The 19,830-nt window shown below is 41.9% G+C and overlaps 1 protein-coding gene across 1 annotated transcript in view; it reads right to left on the bottom strand.

Annotated features, from left to right (window-relative positions):
* LOC126424847 (UDP-glucosyltransferase 2-like) overlaps positions 1 to 19,830 on the bottom strand; it is a 41,980-nt gene that overhangs the window by 13,957 nt on the left and 8,193 nt on the right. Inside the window, exons 2-3 of the mRNA XM_050087657.1 lie at positions 14,352 to 15,198; positions 7,164 to 7,386 (exon numbers count right to left, since the gene is read on the bottom strand). Coding sequence (XP_049943614.1) covers positions 7,164 to 7,386; positions 14,352 to 15,197 — 1,069 coding nt within the window. The 5' untranslated portion in view covers position 15,198. The remainder of the gene's footprint in view (positions 1 to 7,163; positions 7,387 to 14,351; positions 15,199 to 19,830) is intronic.

Below are 19,830 nucleotides of genomic sequence, written 5' to 3'. Positions count from 1 at the left end.
TCGAAGATAGGCACAATAAAAAGACTAATAAACAAGTAAGATTTCGACCAAAAGGCCTTCTTCCGAATCAGACATCACACACACACACACACACACACACACACACACACACACACACACACACACACAGCCAAGACTGCGTTCAAATGTGTGTGAATTGCAAAGTGTGTGCGTGATTCGGAAGAAGGCCTTTTGGTCGAAAGCTTACTTGTTTGGCAGTCTTTTTAATGTGGCTATATCCTTTTCATAATATTGTTGAAATACATGTTTCAGCATTTTTTGAAATTAAACAACTAAGGGAGTAAAATAGAGGGTGACAGGTTTTTGAAAATAAATCATTATTAAATAACTACTAAAGCATTTGAAAGCTACGTCTACGAAAACTGATGTTTGACTTCTCGGTTGGAAATAAAAAATACATATTTCGATGATTTTGTGAATTCAACCTCGTAAGGGAGTGAAATGGGAGATGAAACGTTTTATAAAATTATTTGATTATGAAAGCATTTTAGAAGCTAAATCTATGAATTTTGTATTTGGCTTCGCTGTTAGAAATAAAAAATACGTGTTCCACTCTTTTTGGAAACTCAACCCCTAAGAGAGTGAAACAGTGGTTGAAAATTTTTAAGAAAATATTTCGTTGTATTAAAAAGCTTTTAAACCTAAATCTACGAAAGTGGTTTTTCACTTCTCCGTTAGATATAAAGAAGTACATTCGAAAAAGACCATGCTTCTATGGCCTTTATTAGCGTGGAATGTTTAAAAGTATTGCAATTTGTGAACTTTAATTAAATAAAAATAGAAGAAATCTGTGCTAACCATGTAGTCTATGCGAGCGAAGCAGTGGGCGTTAAGCTAGTTGATAGGTATAGTAGTAATACACTTAATTCATTAGCAAATGCTGTAGAAGCAACTGATATATCCCATAAGCTGTCAGAAGCGTTTGACTGTGTAAATCACAACATACATCTAAATATTTTGAGATACCGTGACGTAACAGGAAATGACGCAAACTGGTTCAAATCATACATATCTGACACGAAACAAAAGGCGTCAATGGGAAATGGTCTTGTATTATCATTATGCCACCGATAACAAGATTCTATCTTAAGACTCTCGTTTTTTTTTTTACCTGCTTCAGTGACTTTTTATCGGTAACATTAGTAGATGGGGAGTTTCAGCTTTGCAGTCTGAGTGAAACGGGCAGAATGCATCGCTGCTTAAGGTAGGTACTGGGAGATCAGAGGACACTGCAGCAACCACCCAGGATAGCTACCGAATGACCAGACAGCCTAGACTCCATTCTTGTTACTACCAGTCTTCACTGATTACCCAGACCATTTTTGCTAAAGAGATTTGCCGCATACTTATTTAATTTAGTGTTCTATAATTGCGAATAAATTATTTTGTGTTTATTTTGTATTATGTATTTTGTGTTACCAGGTATTTAATGCTAGAATCTTCGATTTATATGACAAGAAAGATATTTTGAATGAATGATGTACTTAGAAATTTCAAAGTTTTATTCTGTTCACTTTAACTCCCAAATAGATGCATTTTGGTTTAGGGCAAATGAGTGGTTGGCTCTACAAATAAAAGAGATTGCCAACAGACATGACAAAAAAATTGCTAACTTAGTTGAGAAGCAGGAACGTGCTAACAAAATGACTCACACTAATTTCACAGCTGAACCTAAAAAATTCTTTGACCGGGTCATTAATAAGACAGAAATTGTATTTTCGCCCCAAGAGGAGTCCCTCCTCTCCAAAGGATTAAAATTTAATTTCGAGCCTAGCACCGCAAATCCGAAAGTTCTAGAAGACACAATAGTTGTCTTGAAAATCGGTCTAGATTACGCCAAAATGCCTAACGAGAAACAAACCCGATTGGCCTACAAAATTATGAGTAAGGTCGCACACAGTGTACACAAAGAGGATAATAAAAATAAGGTTTTAAGCAGTATTAACCGCAAACTAATACAAAATGATGCTATTGTCACTAAAGCCGATAAGGAAAACTCCGTAGTTATATCCACAAAGCAAGAATACATAGACAAGACCGAAGCTTTCTTCAATGACAACGTGATAGTTATGCTTAACAATGACCCCACTATTACTCTCCAAAAAGAAATTAGAACTGGGATCCAAAATACTAAAAATTTGATAGGAGAGTTCCGAAAGAAGGGGCTGATAAACATGAATCCCAAGCCCCCTAAACTGAGAAGCCAGTTTAAAGTTCATAACTTAAATCATCCAATTCGCGCTATCGTTGACAGTACGGGAAGTGCCTATCATAAGCTGGCGAAATACTTGCATACTAAGATTAAAGAAAATTTCGTTTTTAGTAAAAACTATTCCGTTAAAAATTCAATTCTTTTAGCTACCAGTTTACGCGAGGTATACTGTTCTGAAGATTCTAAGCTATTATCGTTTGACATAACAAGTTTATACACTAATGTACTGGTCGATCACACACTGCAAATACTAGAGTGCAATTTACGTCACCATAAAAAATTTTTGGATAAAGAGGTCAAAGAGTTGATGATGCTGCTACGGATCGTTTTAAAACACAACTACTTTACATTTAATGGGAGGTTTTACTTACAACCAGCAGGTTTGGCTGTGGAAAGCCCCCTAGCTGGGATTTTATCAGAAATTTTTATGAACTAGTTAGAGTCTGATTTTTTTTGCCAGTGACAGAGAGATTCTTAGGAGAATAAAATTTTACAAAAGATATGTTGACGACATTCTATTAATCATTGATGATTCTCAAAATGATGTAGACCATATTTTTTCGATTTTTAATGAGCTTCACCATAATGTCAGTTTTACAATTGAGCGAGAATCCGATACTAGGTCCTTAAATTTTTTGGACCTCACTTTAACTGTGGTTGACAACCGCATTGAATTTAAGATTTTTCGGTAAAACACGTTTTCCGACAATATTATACCTGCAGACTCGGCCCATCCGTACACCCATAAGATGGCCTTTTTTCATTCTAATAGTCATCGAGTTACAGCTATCCCTCTTGCACCAGATGCGGTAGAAACTGAGCTGGTCACACTTGAGAATATTGTTATAAATAACGGCTATAGGCCTCAGTTGATAAGACAGATGTATAACAAGGAAATAAAGAAAAGTAACATTACGTCTTCCACCCTAGGGGATGTGTTAGACGACAAACAGGTGGCAACGATATCTATCCCTTATATAGGCAATATAGGTTACAAATTGGGGCGTTTACTCAGGGCCCATAATTTCAGAGTCGCCTATTCTACTAATAATAGTTTACATAGGAATTTTATTCACTCCGTGCAGAGTAAGAGCGATAAACTTTCCCAATCAGGAGTATATAAAATTACATGCGGGGATTGTCCAAAATTTTACATCGGGCAAACGGGACGATCTCTGGGTCTCAGGTATAAAGAGCATATTCGTACTAGAAGCGGTGACGGTACTAAGGGCTCTACTTATGCGGAACATCTTGCGCAAACGGCTTATTCGCCGTGCCCTCCAGTTACTATCGAGTTACTTCATGCCGAGGTTAAGGGCTTAAAACTTATACCTCCCGAGGAGATCACGAATGTAAACTTAGATTCGAGCGCGCACGGAAGCCTTCCGGCAGTCGTTCTTCCCGCGAACCATACGCGACTGGAACAGGAAAGGGAGGTAATGACAGTGGCACGTAAAGTGCCCTCCGCCACACACCGTTGGGTGGCTTGCGGAGTATAAATGTAGATGTAGAGGTCAGTTCGCGCACAAAACGCTACACTGGCAACACTTCCAAAATAATGGACGGTTGTAGGGGCAGCATGGCTCAATATTTCTGCTGGAGTCTTCCAACTACTTACCGAGCGAGGTGGCGCAGTGGTTAGCACACTGGACTCGCATTCGGGAGGACGACGGTTCAATCCCGTCTCCAGCCATCCTGATTTAGGTTTTCCGTGATTTCCCTAAATCGTTTCAGGCAAATGCTGGGATGGTTCCTTTCAAAGGGCACGGCCGATTTCCTTCCCCATCCTTCCCTAACCCGAGCTAGCGCTCCGTCTCTAATGACCTCGTTGTCGACGGGACGTTAAACAACACTAACCTAACCTAACCTCTTCCAACTACGTGTTGAGTCTATGCCACGTCTATGCACTACGCCGGGCACAGTGAGGTCAGACACGGTATTAGGAGATATTACATGACTTTTGTCATGTGTACATTTCCACTGGTGGTCCCATGAAATACGTGTTGATTAGTACACTTTTAGTGCTGACTCAGTCTTCACGTTACAACAAAAAAATCTGCAAATTCCAACAGTGAAAATCTACGTGAAGACTCCTCGGAGAGGCACTCGCGGTATTCGATGGTAAGTCAATTATTATCCGCAATTTAGTTAGATTTTTGTTTATGTTGGTAGTACTACCGTCTTACGTTGATCACGCATGCTGTTATATGTTGTTATATCTCTGCAATTTTCAAGCTGCTAGGTTAGTTTCGTGATCGCTGCCGTGCTGTTAATCATGGCTGCTCCGCTGTCTATTTGCACCAAAGGAGAGCAACGCTTAGTGATCCGTTTTTTGTGGTCGGAAGGCGTCAGGGCCGAACTTCATCGAAAACTTTCGGTACAGCACGGGAATAGAGTTTTACCTCAACGGAGTGTCTACCAACGGATTGAAAAATTCCCAAATGGTCGCACAAGTGTTTCGCACGATGAAGGAGCCGGACGACCGTTTACTGCCACAAATGAAGAAACCATTGAGCGTTCACGTGAAACGATTCTTTTAGACAGACCATTAACTGTTGACGAAGTGGCACATCGTCTGCATATTAGTCATAGTTCTGCCTATGAAATCACACATAACACACTTGGGTATCATAAAGTTTGTGCTAGATGAGTTCCGAAACAACTCAAACAGTTGCATAAACAGTCGCCCTTGGACATCAGCAAAAAACATTTGGATCGCTATGGTAACGATGGGGACAACTTCTTACACATGATCATTACTGGTGTCCCAACATGGAGCCATCATTACGAGACGGAGAGTAAACGGCAGAGTATGGAATGGAAAATCCAAATTCGCCGTGCAAGAAAAAGTTCAAAACCCAACCGTCCGCAGGAAAACTGATGCTTACTGTTTTTTGGGACGCACAAGGTCCAGTACTGGAACATTATGGGGAAATGTGCACAACAATAAACAGTGTACAATACAGTGAGATGCTTACTGCCAGGCTAAAGCCTGCAATCCGAAGCAAACGCCGAGGATTGCTGTCAAAAGGTGCTGTGTTGTTGCACGACAATGCCCGTCGGCATACTGCTCCCCACACTGCTGAAACGCTCCAGAAACTCAAATTTGAAGTACTGGATCATCCTCCATGTAGTTCCAATCTTGCCTCTTCTATCACTTGTTTGGTCCACTCTAACAGGCATTAAGGGGCCGTCGATTTGTGTAGGACGAAGCAGTGAAAGAAACGGTGCATTCCTGGCTCGCAGCTCGACCGAGAAACATCCTTTATGAGGGCATCAGGAAACTTGTACAACGATGGACCAATTGCGTCGAAACGCAAGGAGACTATGTCGAAAAATGACGCTCTTGTAAGTTTCGTATTTCATTACAATAAAATTGTATAACTACAATACTGGCCATTAAAATTGCTACACCAAGAAGAAATGCAGATGATAAACGGGTATTCATTGGAGAAATATATTATACTAGAACTGACACGTCATTATATTTTCACGAAATTTAGTTGCATAGATCCTGAGAAATCAGTACCCAAAACAACCACCTCCGGCCGTAATAACGGCCTTGATACGCCTGGGTATTGAGTCAAACAGAGCTTGGATGGCGTGTACAGGAACAGCTGCTCATGCAGCTTCAACACGATACCACAGTTCATCAAGAGTAGTAACTGGCGTATTGTGACGAGGCAGTTGCTCAGCCACCATTGACCGGTCGTTGTCAATTGGTAAGAGATCTGCTTAAACGCTCCATAAACTCAAATTTGAAGTACTGGACCATCCTCCATGTAGTCCCAGGAGAATGTGTTGGCCAGGGCAGCAGTCGAACATTTTCTGTATCCAGAAAGGCCCGTACGACATGCGGTCGTGCATTATCCTGCTGAAATGTAGGGTTTCGCAGGGATCGAATGAAGGGTAGAGTCACAGGTTGTAACACATCCGAAATGTAACGTCCACTGTTCAAAGTGGCGACAATGCGAACAAGAGATGACCGAGACGTGTAACCAATGGCACCCCATACCATCACGCCGGGTGATAGGCCAGTATGGCGATGACGAATACACGCTTCCAATGTCCGTTCACCGTGATATCGCCAAACACGGATGCGACCATCATGTTGCTGTAAACAGAACCTGGATTCATCCGAAAATATGACGTTTTGCCGTTCGTGCACCCAGGTTCGTCGTTGAGTACACCATCACAGGCGCTCCTGTCTGTGATGCAGCGTCAAGGGTAACCGCAGTCATGGTCTCCGAGCTGATAGTCCATGCTGCTGCAAACGTCGTCGAAATGTTCGTGCAGATGGTTGTTGTCTTGCAAACGTCCCCATCTGTTGACTCAGGCATAGAGACGTCGCTGCACGATCCGTTACAGCCATGCGGATAAGATGCCTGTCATCTCGACTGCTAGTGATACGAGGCCGTTGGGATCCAGCACGGCGTTCCGTATTACCCTCCTGAACCCACCGATTCCATATTCTGCTAACAGTCATTGGATCTCGACAAACGCGAGCTGCAATGTTGCGATACGATAAACCACCATCGCGATAGGCTACAATCCGATCTTTATCAAAGTCGGAAACGTGATGGTACGCATTTCTCCTCCTTACACGAGGCATCACAACAACGTTTCACCAGGCAACGCCGGTCAACTGCTGTTTGTGTATGAGAAATCGGTTGGAAACTTTCCTCATGTTAGCACGTTGTAGGTATCGCCACCGTCGCCAACCTTGTGTGAATGCTGTGAAAAGCTAATCATTTGCATATCACAGCATCTTCTTCCTGTCAGTTAATTTTCGCGTCTATAGCACGTCATCTTCGTGGTGTAGCGATTTTAATGGCCAGTAGTGTACTTTGCAGATAATAAGTGGCTTACCCTCGTATATTGACATTACTTCCTCAAGGAAGAAAATAAAAATTTTAGATTGTTAACTTACCCAGGACATCGTTCTGCGGAATCCACTTCATGATCTTGACGTTTGCCGGCTTCCCCGGCAAATCTTCAGCCTCGAACTTCCAGAGGACCTTGTAGGGCAGCTCTGCGAACGCCTCGAGGAAGGCCCTCCGCTGGTAGTCCTTGAGCATGTCACTGCGGATGTTGGTGCCCAGGTTCATGTAGATGACGCCTTCCGTCGCCGCGTCGAGGAACTGCTTTATGTCCTTCAAAAGAGTCGCAAGGACGTTCGGTTACCTTCACTGCTAAGCAAATGATTCCTCCAAATGTGCACCCAGCTTAACGAACCAGGCAAAATAAAGTTATTGATTAAATTCGGTCTTGAGTCACAGTATTCTTATTTTCAGATTATTGTCCAAAGCGTTTCGGACGTACAACTCCATTTTCAAGAACTGTACAGGCACAATGGGAGTTATATCTCCTTCATTTTTCCATCTTTCAGAAGCAGAATTATTAGAAGGAACGAGAAGACATTGTCACTCGGCACTAATGAGAGAAATGGTAGAGAAATAGGAGAAATTAAGTATTGTAACATAATACGTGCCTTCGATGACCACCTAGCATTCCAACTACCCTGGTCTCTTTCTCTCTTTCCTTTCTCTCTCTAATTCTGTCTCCGTCTCTCCGCCTCTCTCTCTCTCTCTCTCTACATCCTTCCACCCTCTCTCTCCCCCTCTCCCACAGTCACTTTCCAGGCGGTTTCATTTCATTTGTATGCGTAATTTATTTGGATTACTAGAATAGTATTACTATCCGACGAGATCAACAAATATAAATTACAGACACTAGAACCAGTAAACTGTAACAAGTATTTTGAGCCACTCTGTATGTTAGTAAGCATGTCAAAACTCGTGTTGAATACGTAATAGCCGGCCGGAGTGGCCTAGCGGTTCTAGGGGCTGCAGTCTGGACCCGAGCGATGCTACGGTGGCAGGTTCGAATTCTGCCTCGGGCATGGATATGTGTGATGTCCTTAGGTTAGTTAGGTTTAAGTAGTTCTAAGTTCTAGGCGACTGATGACCTAAGAAGTTAAGTCGCATAGTTCTCAGAGCCATTTGAACCATTTTGAATACGTAATAATGTAAAACTAAAATAGTTAATTGTCGCTCCTCAAAGTAATATTTTAATTTTTTATTTTGTTTTGTAACCGTAAATAAAACGAAATTCAATACAGGGTTATTACAAATGATTGAAGCGATTTCACAGCTCTACAATAACTTTATTATTTGAGATATTTTCACAATGCTTTGGACACACATACAAAAACTCAAAAAGTTTTTTTAGGCATTCACAAATGTTCGGTATGTGCCCCTTTAGTGACTCGGCAGACATCAAGCCGATAGTCAAGTTCCTCCCACACTCGGCGCAGCATGTCCCCATCAATGAGTTCGAAAGCATCGTTGTTATGGCACGTTTCTTGGTAGAGGAGGTTTAAACACTGAATCTTTCACATAACCCCACAGAAATAAATCGCATGGGGTTAAGTCGGGAGAGCGTGGAGGCCATGACATGAATTGCTGATCATGATCTCCACCACGACCGATCCATCGGTTTTCCAATCTCCTGTTTAAGAAATGCCGAACATCATGATGGAAGTGCGGTGGAGCACCATCCTTTTGAAAGATGAAGTCGGCGCTGTCGGTCTCCAGTTGTGGCATGAGCCAATTTTCCAGCATGTCCAGATACACGTGTCCTGTAACGTTTTTTTCGCAGAAGAAAAAGGGGCCGTAAACTTTAAACCGTGAGATTGCACAAGACACGTTAACTTTTGGTGAATTGCGAATCTGCTGCACGAATGCGTGAGGATTCTCTACCGCTCAGATTCGCACATTGTGTCTGTTCACTTCACCATTAAGAAAAAATGTTACTTCATCACTGAAAACAAGTTTCGCACTGAACGCATCCTCTTCCATGAGCTGTTGCAACCGCGCCGAAAATTCAAAGCGTTTGACTTTGTCATCGGGTGTCAGGGCTTGTAGCAATTATAAACGGTAAGGCTTCTGCTTTAGCCTTTTCCGTAAGATTTTCCAAACCGTCGGCTGTGGTACGTTTAGCTCCCTGCTTGCTTTATTCGTCGACTTCCGCGGGCAACGCGTGAAACTTGCCCGCACGCGTTCAACCGTTTCTTCGCTCACTGCAGGCCGACCCGTTGATTTCCCCTTACAGAGGCATCCGGAAGCTTTAAACTGCGCTTACCATCGCCGAATGGAGTTAGCAGTTGGTGGATCTTTGTTGAACTTCTTCCTGAAGTGTCGTTGCACTGTTATGACTGACTGATGTGAGCGCATTTCAAGCACGACATACGCTTTCTCAGCTCCTGTCGCCATTTTGTCTCACTGCGCTCTCGAGCGCTCTGGCGCCAGAAACTTGAAGTGCGGCTTCAGCCGAACAAAACTTTATGAGTTTTTCTACGTATCTGTAGTGTGTCGTGACCATATGTCAATGAATGGAGCTACAGTGAATTTATGAAATCGCTTCAATCATTTGTAATAGCCATGTACTTCACGACAGAACTGGACAATAGGTGAAGTATGTCACAAATATGCTAATTCGTTCAAAATGTGGAAGTATTTTACCAAAGCAAAAGACGAAGTAGCGAAATGTAGGTAATTTGTTACTAGACTTAAGTGCTCTCACTTCTTTAGCACTTCTCTCATTAATCTCACCCACTTCTCTCATTAATCGAACCTGAGACAATTTTCTCGTTAAATGTGGCAACTGTGTCGTTCCGTTACTGTTAGGTGAAAAGCTGATGTGGGCATAACGCCCTTTACGCCTATACGGTCCTTGAAAATGGAGGTCTAACTCCGAAACGCGTTGGACGATATTTAAAAAATAAATATATTGTGACTGGGGACGGAATTCTATTATTACAATTTACATCTGTAACCTAGAAGTTACAGTCCCAGACAGCCCACAACTTGATGTCTGTTAATAATGTGACAAAATAAATGTTACGAATAAGAGTAAATACTTTAGTCGCCACAATGCAACGTAATTGGAAAAAACAGAAATGGAATGAAGGTAGAGCTTAACGTTTCAACGACGACATTGTCACTGACGGTGCACAAGAACGGGAAGGGCAGGGGGCGGGAAAAATTTGGCGATGTCCTTTGTAGAGGAGTCATACCAGTGTTAGCGGTAAGGGATTTACAGAAACCACAACAAATTTATTCTGGATGGCCAAATGAAGGCTGGAACTCTTGCTAGACACGCTTGGAAGTCTTACACTATGTAATCAAAAGTATCAGGACACCTGGCTGAAAATGACTTACAAGTTCGTGGCGCCCTCCATCGGTAATGCTGGAATTCAATGAGGTGTTGGCTCACTCTTAGTCTTGTTGACACCTTCCCTTCTCGCAGGCATACGTTCAATCAGGTGCTTGAAGTTTTTCTTGCGGAATGGCAGCCTATTCTTCACGGAGTGCTGCACTGGGGAGAGGTATCGATGTCGGTCGGTAAGGCCTGGCACGAAGTCGGCGTTCCAAAACATCCCATAGGTGTTCTATAGGATTCAGGTCAGGGCTCTGTGCAGGCCAGTCGATTGCAGGGATGATTGTCGTGTAACCACTCCACCACAGGTTGTCCATTATGAACAGGTGCTCGATCGTGTTGAAAGATGCAATCGCCATCCCCGAATTGCTCTTCAACAGTGGGAAGCAAGAAGGTGCTTAAAACATCAATGTAGACCTGTGCTGTGATAGTGCCACGCAAAGCAACAAGGGGTGCAAGCCCCATCCATGAAAAACACGACCACACCATAACACCACCGTCTCCGAATTTTACTGTTGGCACTACACACGCTAGCAGATAACATTCACCGGGAACTCGCCGTACCCACACCCTGCCATCGCATCGCAACATTGTGTACCGTGATTCGTCACTCAACACAACGTTTTTCCACTGTTCAATCGCTCCTTACACCAAGCGAGGCGTCGTTTGGCATTTACCAGCCTCATGTGTGCCTTATGAGCAGCCGCTCGACCATGAAATCCAAGTTTTCTCACCTCCCGCCTAACTGTCATAGTACTTGCAGTGGATCCTAATGCAGTTTGGAATTCCTGTGTGGTGGTCTGGATAGATGTCTGCCTATTACACATTACGACCCTCTTCAGCTGTCGGCGGTCTCTGTCAGTCAACAGATGTGGTCTGCCTGTACGCTTTTGTGCTGTAAGTGTCCCTTCACGTTTCCACTTCACTATCACATCGGAAACTATGGACCTAGGGATGTTTAGGAGTGTGGAAGTGACACCCAATCGCCCTATCAAGTTCGAAGTACGTGAGTTCCGCGGAGCGCCCCATTGTGCTCTCTCACGATGTCTAATGACTACTGAGGTCGCTGATTTGGAGTACCTAGCAGCAGGGGGCAACACAATGCCCCTAATATGAAAAATTGTATTTTTTGGGGGTGTCTGGATACTTTTGATCACATAGTGTATGTTTTAACCACCTCTATCACTAGCAACAGAGGAAAGGGCAAAGAGAGAGAAAATGATGTGAAAAATCCGCCACAAGTCGGGAGTGTGTTTGTCTCTTGGTATCGGGTTTGCAACAGCAGTAATTACATTTCTTCGCCTTATGATTTTTCATTGGATCGATTTCAGCAAAACTTGCTTGGTACGTTTATCACTTAAGCGCCTGGAAAGAAGCATCATTTGGATAAGAAACACCAACCTCCCATAGGAATTGGGGTGGCGACCTAGAAGCACGAGTCAGGGATGAACTGAGCAGTTTCAACCAATTTTTGCATATATGTGATTCATGACTTGTATTTTTGTGTTATTACAACTACACCTATAAACATACTACGTGAGGGATACATTATTTTTACACGGAGAAAGAACTGAGAAGAAATGTTCCAAACCCGCAAGGTTTGCTAGCTATGCGACTTCATACACTTTGCTCGTTAATAATACGGCAGACAAATTGAGAAATTACCGTAAACCAGGTATACTTAGTCATGATTATCACATTTAAATGTGAAAATCGGTCAGTTTTTTAGCTTCTGTGGTATTTATGTTAGTGAACATAGGGGCTTGAATGAAAGGATTACGTACTAATTAGGACAATACATTTTCTAGAATGCGGAGGAGGAAAGGGGGAAAAATGTATGTGGTCAAAATTAGCATGGATTTGGGGATACAATGACCGCCCTATTCTTGCACCACTACTGTCAGCTGCCGCTCCATTTGTACTGAAAAGAACGCAATGAAACTTTGACCACCCAGAAATAAATACTTAGATCTAAACTTTTCTTAAGCGTTTTATTAAGTCTCATAAAAGAGAAGGCCTAGTACGGTATATAAATACAATGGAAGATACTAAGATGGAATACCACACACATAGCTCCAAATTTAGCCGAGCATAATACCTTCAATTTCTTTCATCTTAGACCTAAATCCTCGTTTCAGAACATTCAATGCAGTTAGAATAATGCTGTCTGTTCTTCACTTATGGCCAAACAAACTTCGTTCCATGTTTCCGGAGATATTCGGAATTATATGTTGTACCTGAATCACTGCCTGAACTACAACAACTTGCAATTTGAGCAATACATTTCTGGCATTTGTTTTTCTTAGTTGTAGGCAGATTAACAAGTACAAATGAGCCTTCCCGATGGTTAATTTTTGTATACCTTAGAGCCATACTGTTCTTACACCAACGATGTTTATTAAACTATCTATCTGTAATCCTGGGGTAACAATGGCCAATGGTCACAGTAACTCCGAACCGGAGGAATGGTGCACACGACCTCAGAAATCGCAATATAGTGGCAGTTATATCCATGAGTACTGTACTGCTGTGCGGTCTGGGATCCTTACCAGATAGAATTAACGGAGTACGTTGAGAACGTACAAAGAAGAGAAGCACGTTTTGTATTATCGCGAAATAGTGGAGAAACTGTCACTGACATGGTACAGGAATTGGGATGGCGTTTTCCGTTGCGGTGGAATTTTCTCACGAAATTTCAGTCACCAACTTCCCCCTCCGGATCCGAAAATATTTGGACGTAACCTATATAGGGACGTTGTTAGCTGTTTTTCATTCTCCATTGCCACAGTGTTTATCTGTGGCAGTCAAGAATGAAAAACAGTTAAGTGTATTGGTTAAAAACGGTCTTGGTTGCAATTTTAGTGTTTTATTTTTCAACGACGCGTTTCGCCTTATTTAGGCATCTTCAGGTTATCTTTTCCAGATGGACGCGATAACCTGAAGATGCCTAAATAAGGCGAAACGCATCGTTGAAAAATAAAAAAAACTAAAATTGCAACCAATACTGTTTTTAACCAATACTGTTAAGCACTGGTTTGCTGTATGCCACATATGGATTGGAAGAATTTCTAAACGGTTAAGAAATCAATCGTAAATAATGCAGCACAATAAATAACGCGGAATGCCAAAAACTGCCAAGTGCAGATGTGAAGTGGAGCCTGTCGACTGCTAGCAAGAGCGGAAGGAGCAGATTATGTAAAGAAACACCAGTAACCACAGAAGATGCTTTGTAAATAATTCTTTGTAATCAGATTGCAGCCAGCTCAAGACAACCTATCGTAACAGATACTGTGAAGGTGGTTCTATGAACCCTCTGCCAAGCATTTAAATGTTATTTGCAGAGTATCCTTGTAGATGTAGAATACACTGAAATTCGATATTTCATTTCAAACAGGTTAAAAAATTCTAGTTTCCCAGTTTCTTACACTGAATCCTCTAAGTCTGATTTTACGAATTAGATATTTATTCTGGAACACAAAGTATTATTCAAAACTTTAAGATTTTGCTTATTGACGAACACATCCGATGAAAATGGGCTTCGTCGCTAAACCAAACCATATAGCGCATACTAACTCCCTATGCCACGCGATGAACAGTGCAGTTTGAACGTCCTAAGGCAAACCGTTCAGAAGTTATGAGGTTTTATTTCATGTAGTTCAACAGTTGTCACCCGTTATGTTTCCGAGTTTGTAGTTATTGCTGTTGCATTGTCTTCGGCCTACACGTTTTTTTGAAGAAGACTGGTTTACATCCGTCGAAACCATGGTACAAGGTTGAATAAAACCACCTTTCATTGCAACAGGTGGGCTGCTTTTCATGCGTTTACTGATCTCTAGCCGTTGCTGAAGCGCAGCCGCATTCGAAATATTTAAGTAAACTATCTTAGGTTTTTCTTTACCTTAGGCAGTGGCTTCGGTGGTTCCACTTGCAGTCCACCAATCTCTATAATGGCCGGCACCAGAGGCTTCGGGTAGTCGAAGCTGAAGTGCGCATTCACCATCACAAACTGGAAATTCTTCTCTATTTCACTGGGCGGAGGCACAGACTCGCCAAAGAACTTCCGAGCGATCTCGTCCTGCACTGGCAAGTAGTGGTATTTGCGGTAGAGGCCGACAGCTGTGTCGAACACGAAGTTGTGGACCCTCTGCAGGAACGTCATGTGGTCCGTATGCTGCAAGGTGTAGGTGTTCACGTAGGCGGGGTTGTGGAAGTTCCCCATCAGCTCGTTGGCCCACGGAGGGCTCCCGTAGGCTATGATCCCGATGAGAGGGGGATTTCCGAACTCGTGTACGAATCCCAAGAGGCACTCCTGTATCATCACTTCGGCGATGATCAAGTCGAAGGTTTCGTTTTTGGTGAGCTCCATCAGCCGGCGACCGCCTTCAGAGTTGATGGCGTGGTCGCAGCACATCTCGCCCCAGTCGAACAGCTGTTTGGCCAGGTACCAGTGGCTGCGTTCTGCCAGGTCCTCGAACTGCTCTTCCTCCCCCTCCCGCAGGCCCTCGTAGCCCCTCTCGGAGAGGATGAGCCGGTAGTTGGGGACCGGGCTCTTCTCCACGTCTGGGGTGAAGACAGTCACCTGGTGGCCCCTGCGGGCCAGCTCAAGCATGAGGGCGCGGTTGAAGTGGTAGTGGCTGGGCGACGCCGTGCTCATCAGGCCCAGGATCTTAGCCGACTCGCAGGGCTCTGTGAGTGACACCAGCACCAGCATCAGTGCAGCTACCGAGATGTGGGTCTTCTCCATCCTGAAATCAAGACACTGCATTAGGGTCATCAACAAATGGAACATACATGTAGAGAGCAGAGCTATTGTCAACACTGAGGGTCTTCATACATCCATAATTAAACTGGATGATGGTGGGACATCAGCTGGTATAATTTTTATTAAAAATGAAACTACTCCTGCTGTACTTAAGATTTCATATTTATTTGGCTACTAGTTTCGATGTTGCGTCAACGCCATCTTCAGGCCCATACACTTTGATGATATCAATTGTGTGTGACTAGAAGTCCGCGGTGAGACCAATACGTGCTCCACATGGATGGCGGGCATGGTTTAATTTTTGACTGAAATTTATTTTTGTATCTTTCTTTTGCTACTGCCTTTGTCCCACATTGTGCACAGGGTTGGCAGGGTTAAGTACGGAATTGGCATGGTTAATTTAAAGGGGTGGTCGGATGCCCTTACTGCAATCACCCCATACCCCCCCCGGGATGGAAGTAGTGTACTCGAGCTGTCTGCGTCTAGTGTAAATCGTGAAACAGCGTGAATGTGTTTCAAATGTCTGGGAGTCGTGGAACGGATTCTGGGCGTAGGAACCAGCCCAGTATTCACCTAGGAGGATGTGGAAAACAGCCTAAAAACAACATACAGACTGGTCGGCACACTGGCCATCGTTGTTAATCCGCCGGACGGATTCGATCCGGGTCGGCGCACTTACCTGAGTCCAGGAAGCAGCGCGTTAGCGCTCTCAGCTGCCATGGCGGGTTGTCATTTATTTTTATATCTTACGTATTAAACGCTACTCTTCCTGTGTGTAAGCTACTAAAATGTTCTAAAAACATAATGAAGTTTAATGTTAACTTGCAATAGCTTTTGGTCTTCATTGTGATTTTGCTTCATAATTGCAGTGGAAGATGTAAATTTTGAGTGTCCTGTTATCTAGAAATGCACACATCATCTACACCGTTCACTTGTGTGTGTCAAATTCTGCAACGTAGATGAACCAGTCACAAAGATGTAATAGTGCTCCAGAAACTGAAATATAGAAAAACGAAGCCCAGAAATAAGATTTACAGATGTTTATGAGGATATCAATTGGCTTTGTAGTTTTGGGAACATTTTTAGTACTAAATATGTAATTAACTACTTCTAAATAGTTGTGTGGTTTCTTTTCCACATTGCAAAAATTTTGCTTCACTTTAGAAAATACATTATAGTGTCTTATATTTTTCGTAATACCAGTACATCCCTATCGCTATCGCTATCGCTTGCGCCTTTGTCCCGCATTGTTTACGGGATTGGCGTGGTTAAATCGGATTTGGCATGTTAATGTGAAGGGGTGGCCAGATGCCCTTCCTGCCGCCACTCCGTACTGCCCCAGGATGGAATCAGAGTACCCTATCTGTCTGCATCTAGCGTAAATCATGGAAAAGTGCGGATGTGTTTCAAATGTCTGTGAGTCGTGTAAATGAGGCGGGACATGGGGACCAGCCCGGTATTCACCTAGAGGGATGTGGAAAACCGCCTAAAAACCACATCCAGGCTGGCCAGCACACTGGCCCTCGTCGTTAATCCAGCGGGCGGATTGGATCTGGGGCCGGCGCGCCTACCCGAGTCCAGGAAGCAGCGCATTAGCGCTCTCGGCTAACCTGGAGGGCAGTAGTACATCCCTAGTTACCCCAAAAAATTGATTTCGTAGTTTCTGTTAATCGATGGAGTATTTTAAATTTTTTGATATCTTGCCGATTAGGTTTGAAGTGTCGTCAGTATTTGTGATTATTGTCGCCAAGTCTTTAGCGTTTCTGACAGCACAACGATGTCACTGACAAAGTTTCAATTTCTTCTACTTTACATCGTTCATCAAAAGTTTCAAATGGTTTCCTCATTAAGATTCTACCATTTAAAGTAGATAATGATAAAATGATACATATTTCCTAATGCTAAGCTGTAGCATATTTGATAGGTTCTGATGTGTAAATGCTTTCTGGCGATGTTATGTTGCAGACTAACATATCAGCATATGTAATATTTATACGGTACATGTGTTATTCTTTCCATTTCTTGTAGAGAGCGATACGATATCGACCATGTAACGCAGTAGGGGACAGACTAAATTAACAATATCATGAGATCGGTATCACAGTTTGGGATGCATGTTTACAGCTGAATTACGATTTAGGCTAATATAGGTATGTTACATCTGTTCCCGTCAGCACTTAATGTCGATAGTCATTTGTTACTACCTTGCACGATACTTAAACGTAAGATTTCTCAAACAAAGTTCGTCTTGCTATTATCTCATTTGGAACAAATAAACATTCAAACATAGAAGAATTGTAGCTTTTGTGGAAGTAGTAATAATTTTTCTTTTATGCTCCCTTCCACGTATGAATTGAGAAATTCGTAATTATAGTCAGAGTTTTGTTTCAAAGATTAAATATTTTAATTTATTATTCATCTTGCTGACTGGAATAACGTGGGTAAATTTATTGGAAATAATTTATTTAAAGAAATGTTTTACAAAATATTAATGCAAACAAAGATGCATAGGTTTTATGTTCTAGAAATTTCGGAAAGAAAACGATGTTAGATTGCATAACAAATATTACTGTTTTGTTGCATTGAAACTGTAAATTTATAAAGTATACATAAGCACTTTTGATTAACATATGTTTTATGATTTGTCAACATTTGAGTAAGCTATTTTTTCGATCGTTCTCACGCCAAAGCAGAGTTTTTGTAATGGTTGACTAAGCGCCAGGTGTAAGTCAGTTGATCCGTTGCTTTAATACGTACAAAAAGCAGGCCATTTCTTGTTCAAATTTCAGACGCAACAGCTGTATGTCTTTTGTCTTCATCTCTTTGTCCTGTGTTATTTGTTAAAATGAAAGTGTGAAGTGTGTTTCCTAGAAAATGTGAACAGATTGTGAATAAATAATGAAATTACAATTAGAATTTTATTTAAAACAATTAAAACTTGGGGAACTCGTAGACATCAACATCACGGCTGTATCCACAACTGAACTACGAGCCGCAATCACTGGAGATAGGTAGTTAGAATTAAATTTTGTTATCTGCCTCACTTTCCACTAAATTCTGTCACAAGCTTAATTAGTTGTAAATAACGCTACTACGGAATAATGAAGTAAGCCTAAGAGATGAGAGCTGAATCATTTTAAGCTACATGGAACATCTTGGAGATTATAAAAGGTAAGTGTCGCAATAAATGTAGCTTTTTGGAAAGTGAGATGCTATAATCTTGTCAAGACTCTTGTATCTCAAGAGATTAATGAGGATCTAATTAATAGTTTATAATACCCAAGTTACATCTACGTCTTGAAATCCGAGGATGAGATTATGGGTCGAAATGTTTCGAAAAAAATTAGTCATAATTTGGTTGCGTTACGTACGTGCAAGCATTATTGCAAGACAATACCGTACAACAAGTCTGCCAATGCAGTGTTTCGCTTTGCACATCAAATGACTGTCGTCATTCTGTAACAACATTTGATGTGGCCATTCATGACGCAAAATCATTTTGCACCTCATTCCCTATTTCTGCCTTGCGCGTGTAGCACAATTTACTGACCTAACTGCTTCATATCCAATACCACGGTGCACAGAAGACGAAACCAAATGTTCTCATGTTATCAGAGATGTAGGTTTCACAACTGCATTTCCTGTTATCAGTGGCGTAGCTTCTTTATCAGCTTATCCAAGTTACGTTCCCCCTGTCCTTTCTCTCACATCGCCAATACTCCCCCAGTTTTTCTAATCACTGTTTCTTTCAGTTTTGTCCTATTACCTCTCGTTCATTTAACTTTATCCTATTATTTCGTTCTTCTAAATTTATGCTATTATTTTTCGTTCCTCAAAATTCCCCCTGCTGTTTATCTTTCTTGCTCTGCTATATTGACTTCTTCGGCAGGCTTGATTCCTTGTATTTGACGCAGTGCTTTTCTGCTACTGTATCGTCATTGCACTAGAAAGGAATACTGTATATACATTCCACTATCTTAATAGGAGTAAAATGTATGTAATATCTATGTCCACATTGCAATTATTTGTATTATTATTGTTATTATTTTCAACTTATGCTCTATGTAGGTTCCAATGAACTATTATCAGAATCTGCAAGGTTGCCTGATCACGTGCAATAGACTGTCTAGAGGCATCAGTTATGTGAGATAAAATGTAGATGAAAATAAACAATTGTTTTAATTTTGATTACATATTGCAGACTACTAAAACTCTGTGGACCATATGTGCTAAAGTGGTGAGGATGGAATTCTTCCCAGCTGTTCTGTGAGTGTCACACATTGATCCGGGCAGTCAGCCATCTCTTGATGGTAGACATGATACAAATCTGTGAAAGATTGAGTTTCCACTAAAATGTAAAGTGATTTCAATACCAAGTGCATTTGTACAAGGATGATTTCGCAAGAAGTGAGTGCCACGTTCAATCTATGTGTCTGGGAAATTAGCTTTATATGTTCATAATAGAGCATAAACTCTGTTACTGACAGGCTGCAGCTTGAAATTTATAACACGACTGAATAGTTTACCTGATGAGACTAAGACCTGGTATACCTTTTCTCTATTCCTGTTTCCCAGGCAGTGTTGAAATTTAATTCCATGAAACGGTCTGTTTTCG

Source organism: Schistocerca serialis, chromosome 10, assembly GCF_023864345.2.
Source record: "Schistocerca serialis cubense isolate TAMUIC-IGC-003099 chromosome 10, iqSchSeri2.2, whole genome shotgun sequence".
In the NCBI taxonomy this organism is placed as follows: domain Eukaryota; kingdom Metazoa; phylum Arthropoda; class Insecta; order Orthoptera; family Acrididae; genus Schistocerca; species Schistocerca serialis.
Note: the sequence above shows the minus strand (reverse complement) of the source record. Positions and strands in the feature narration are given on the sequence as shown.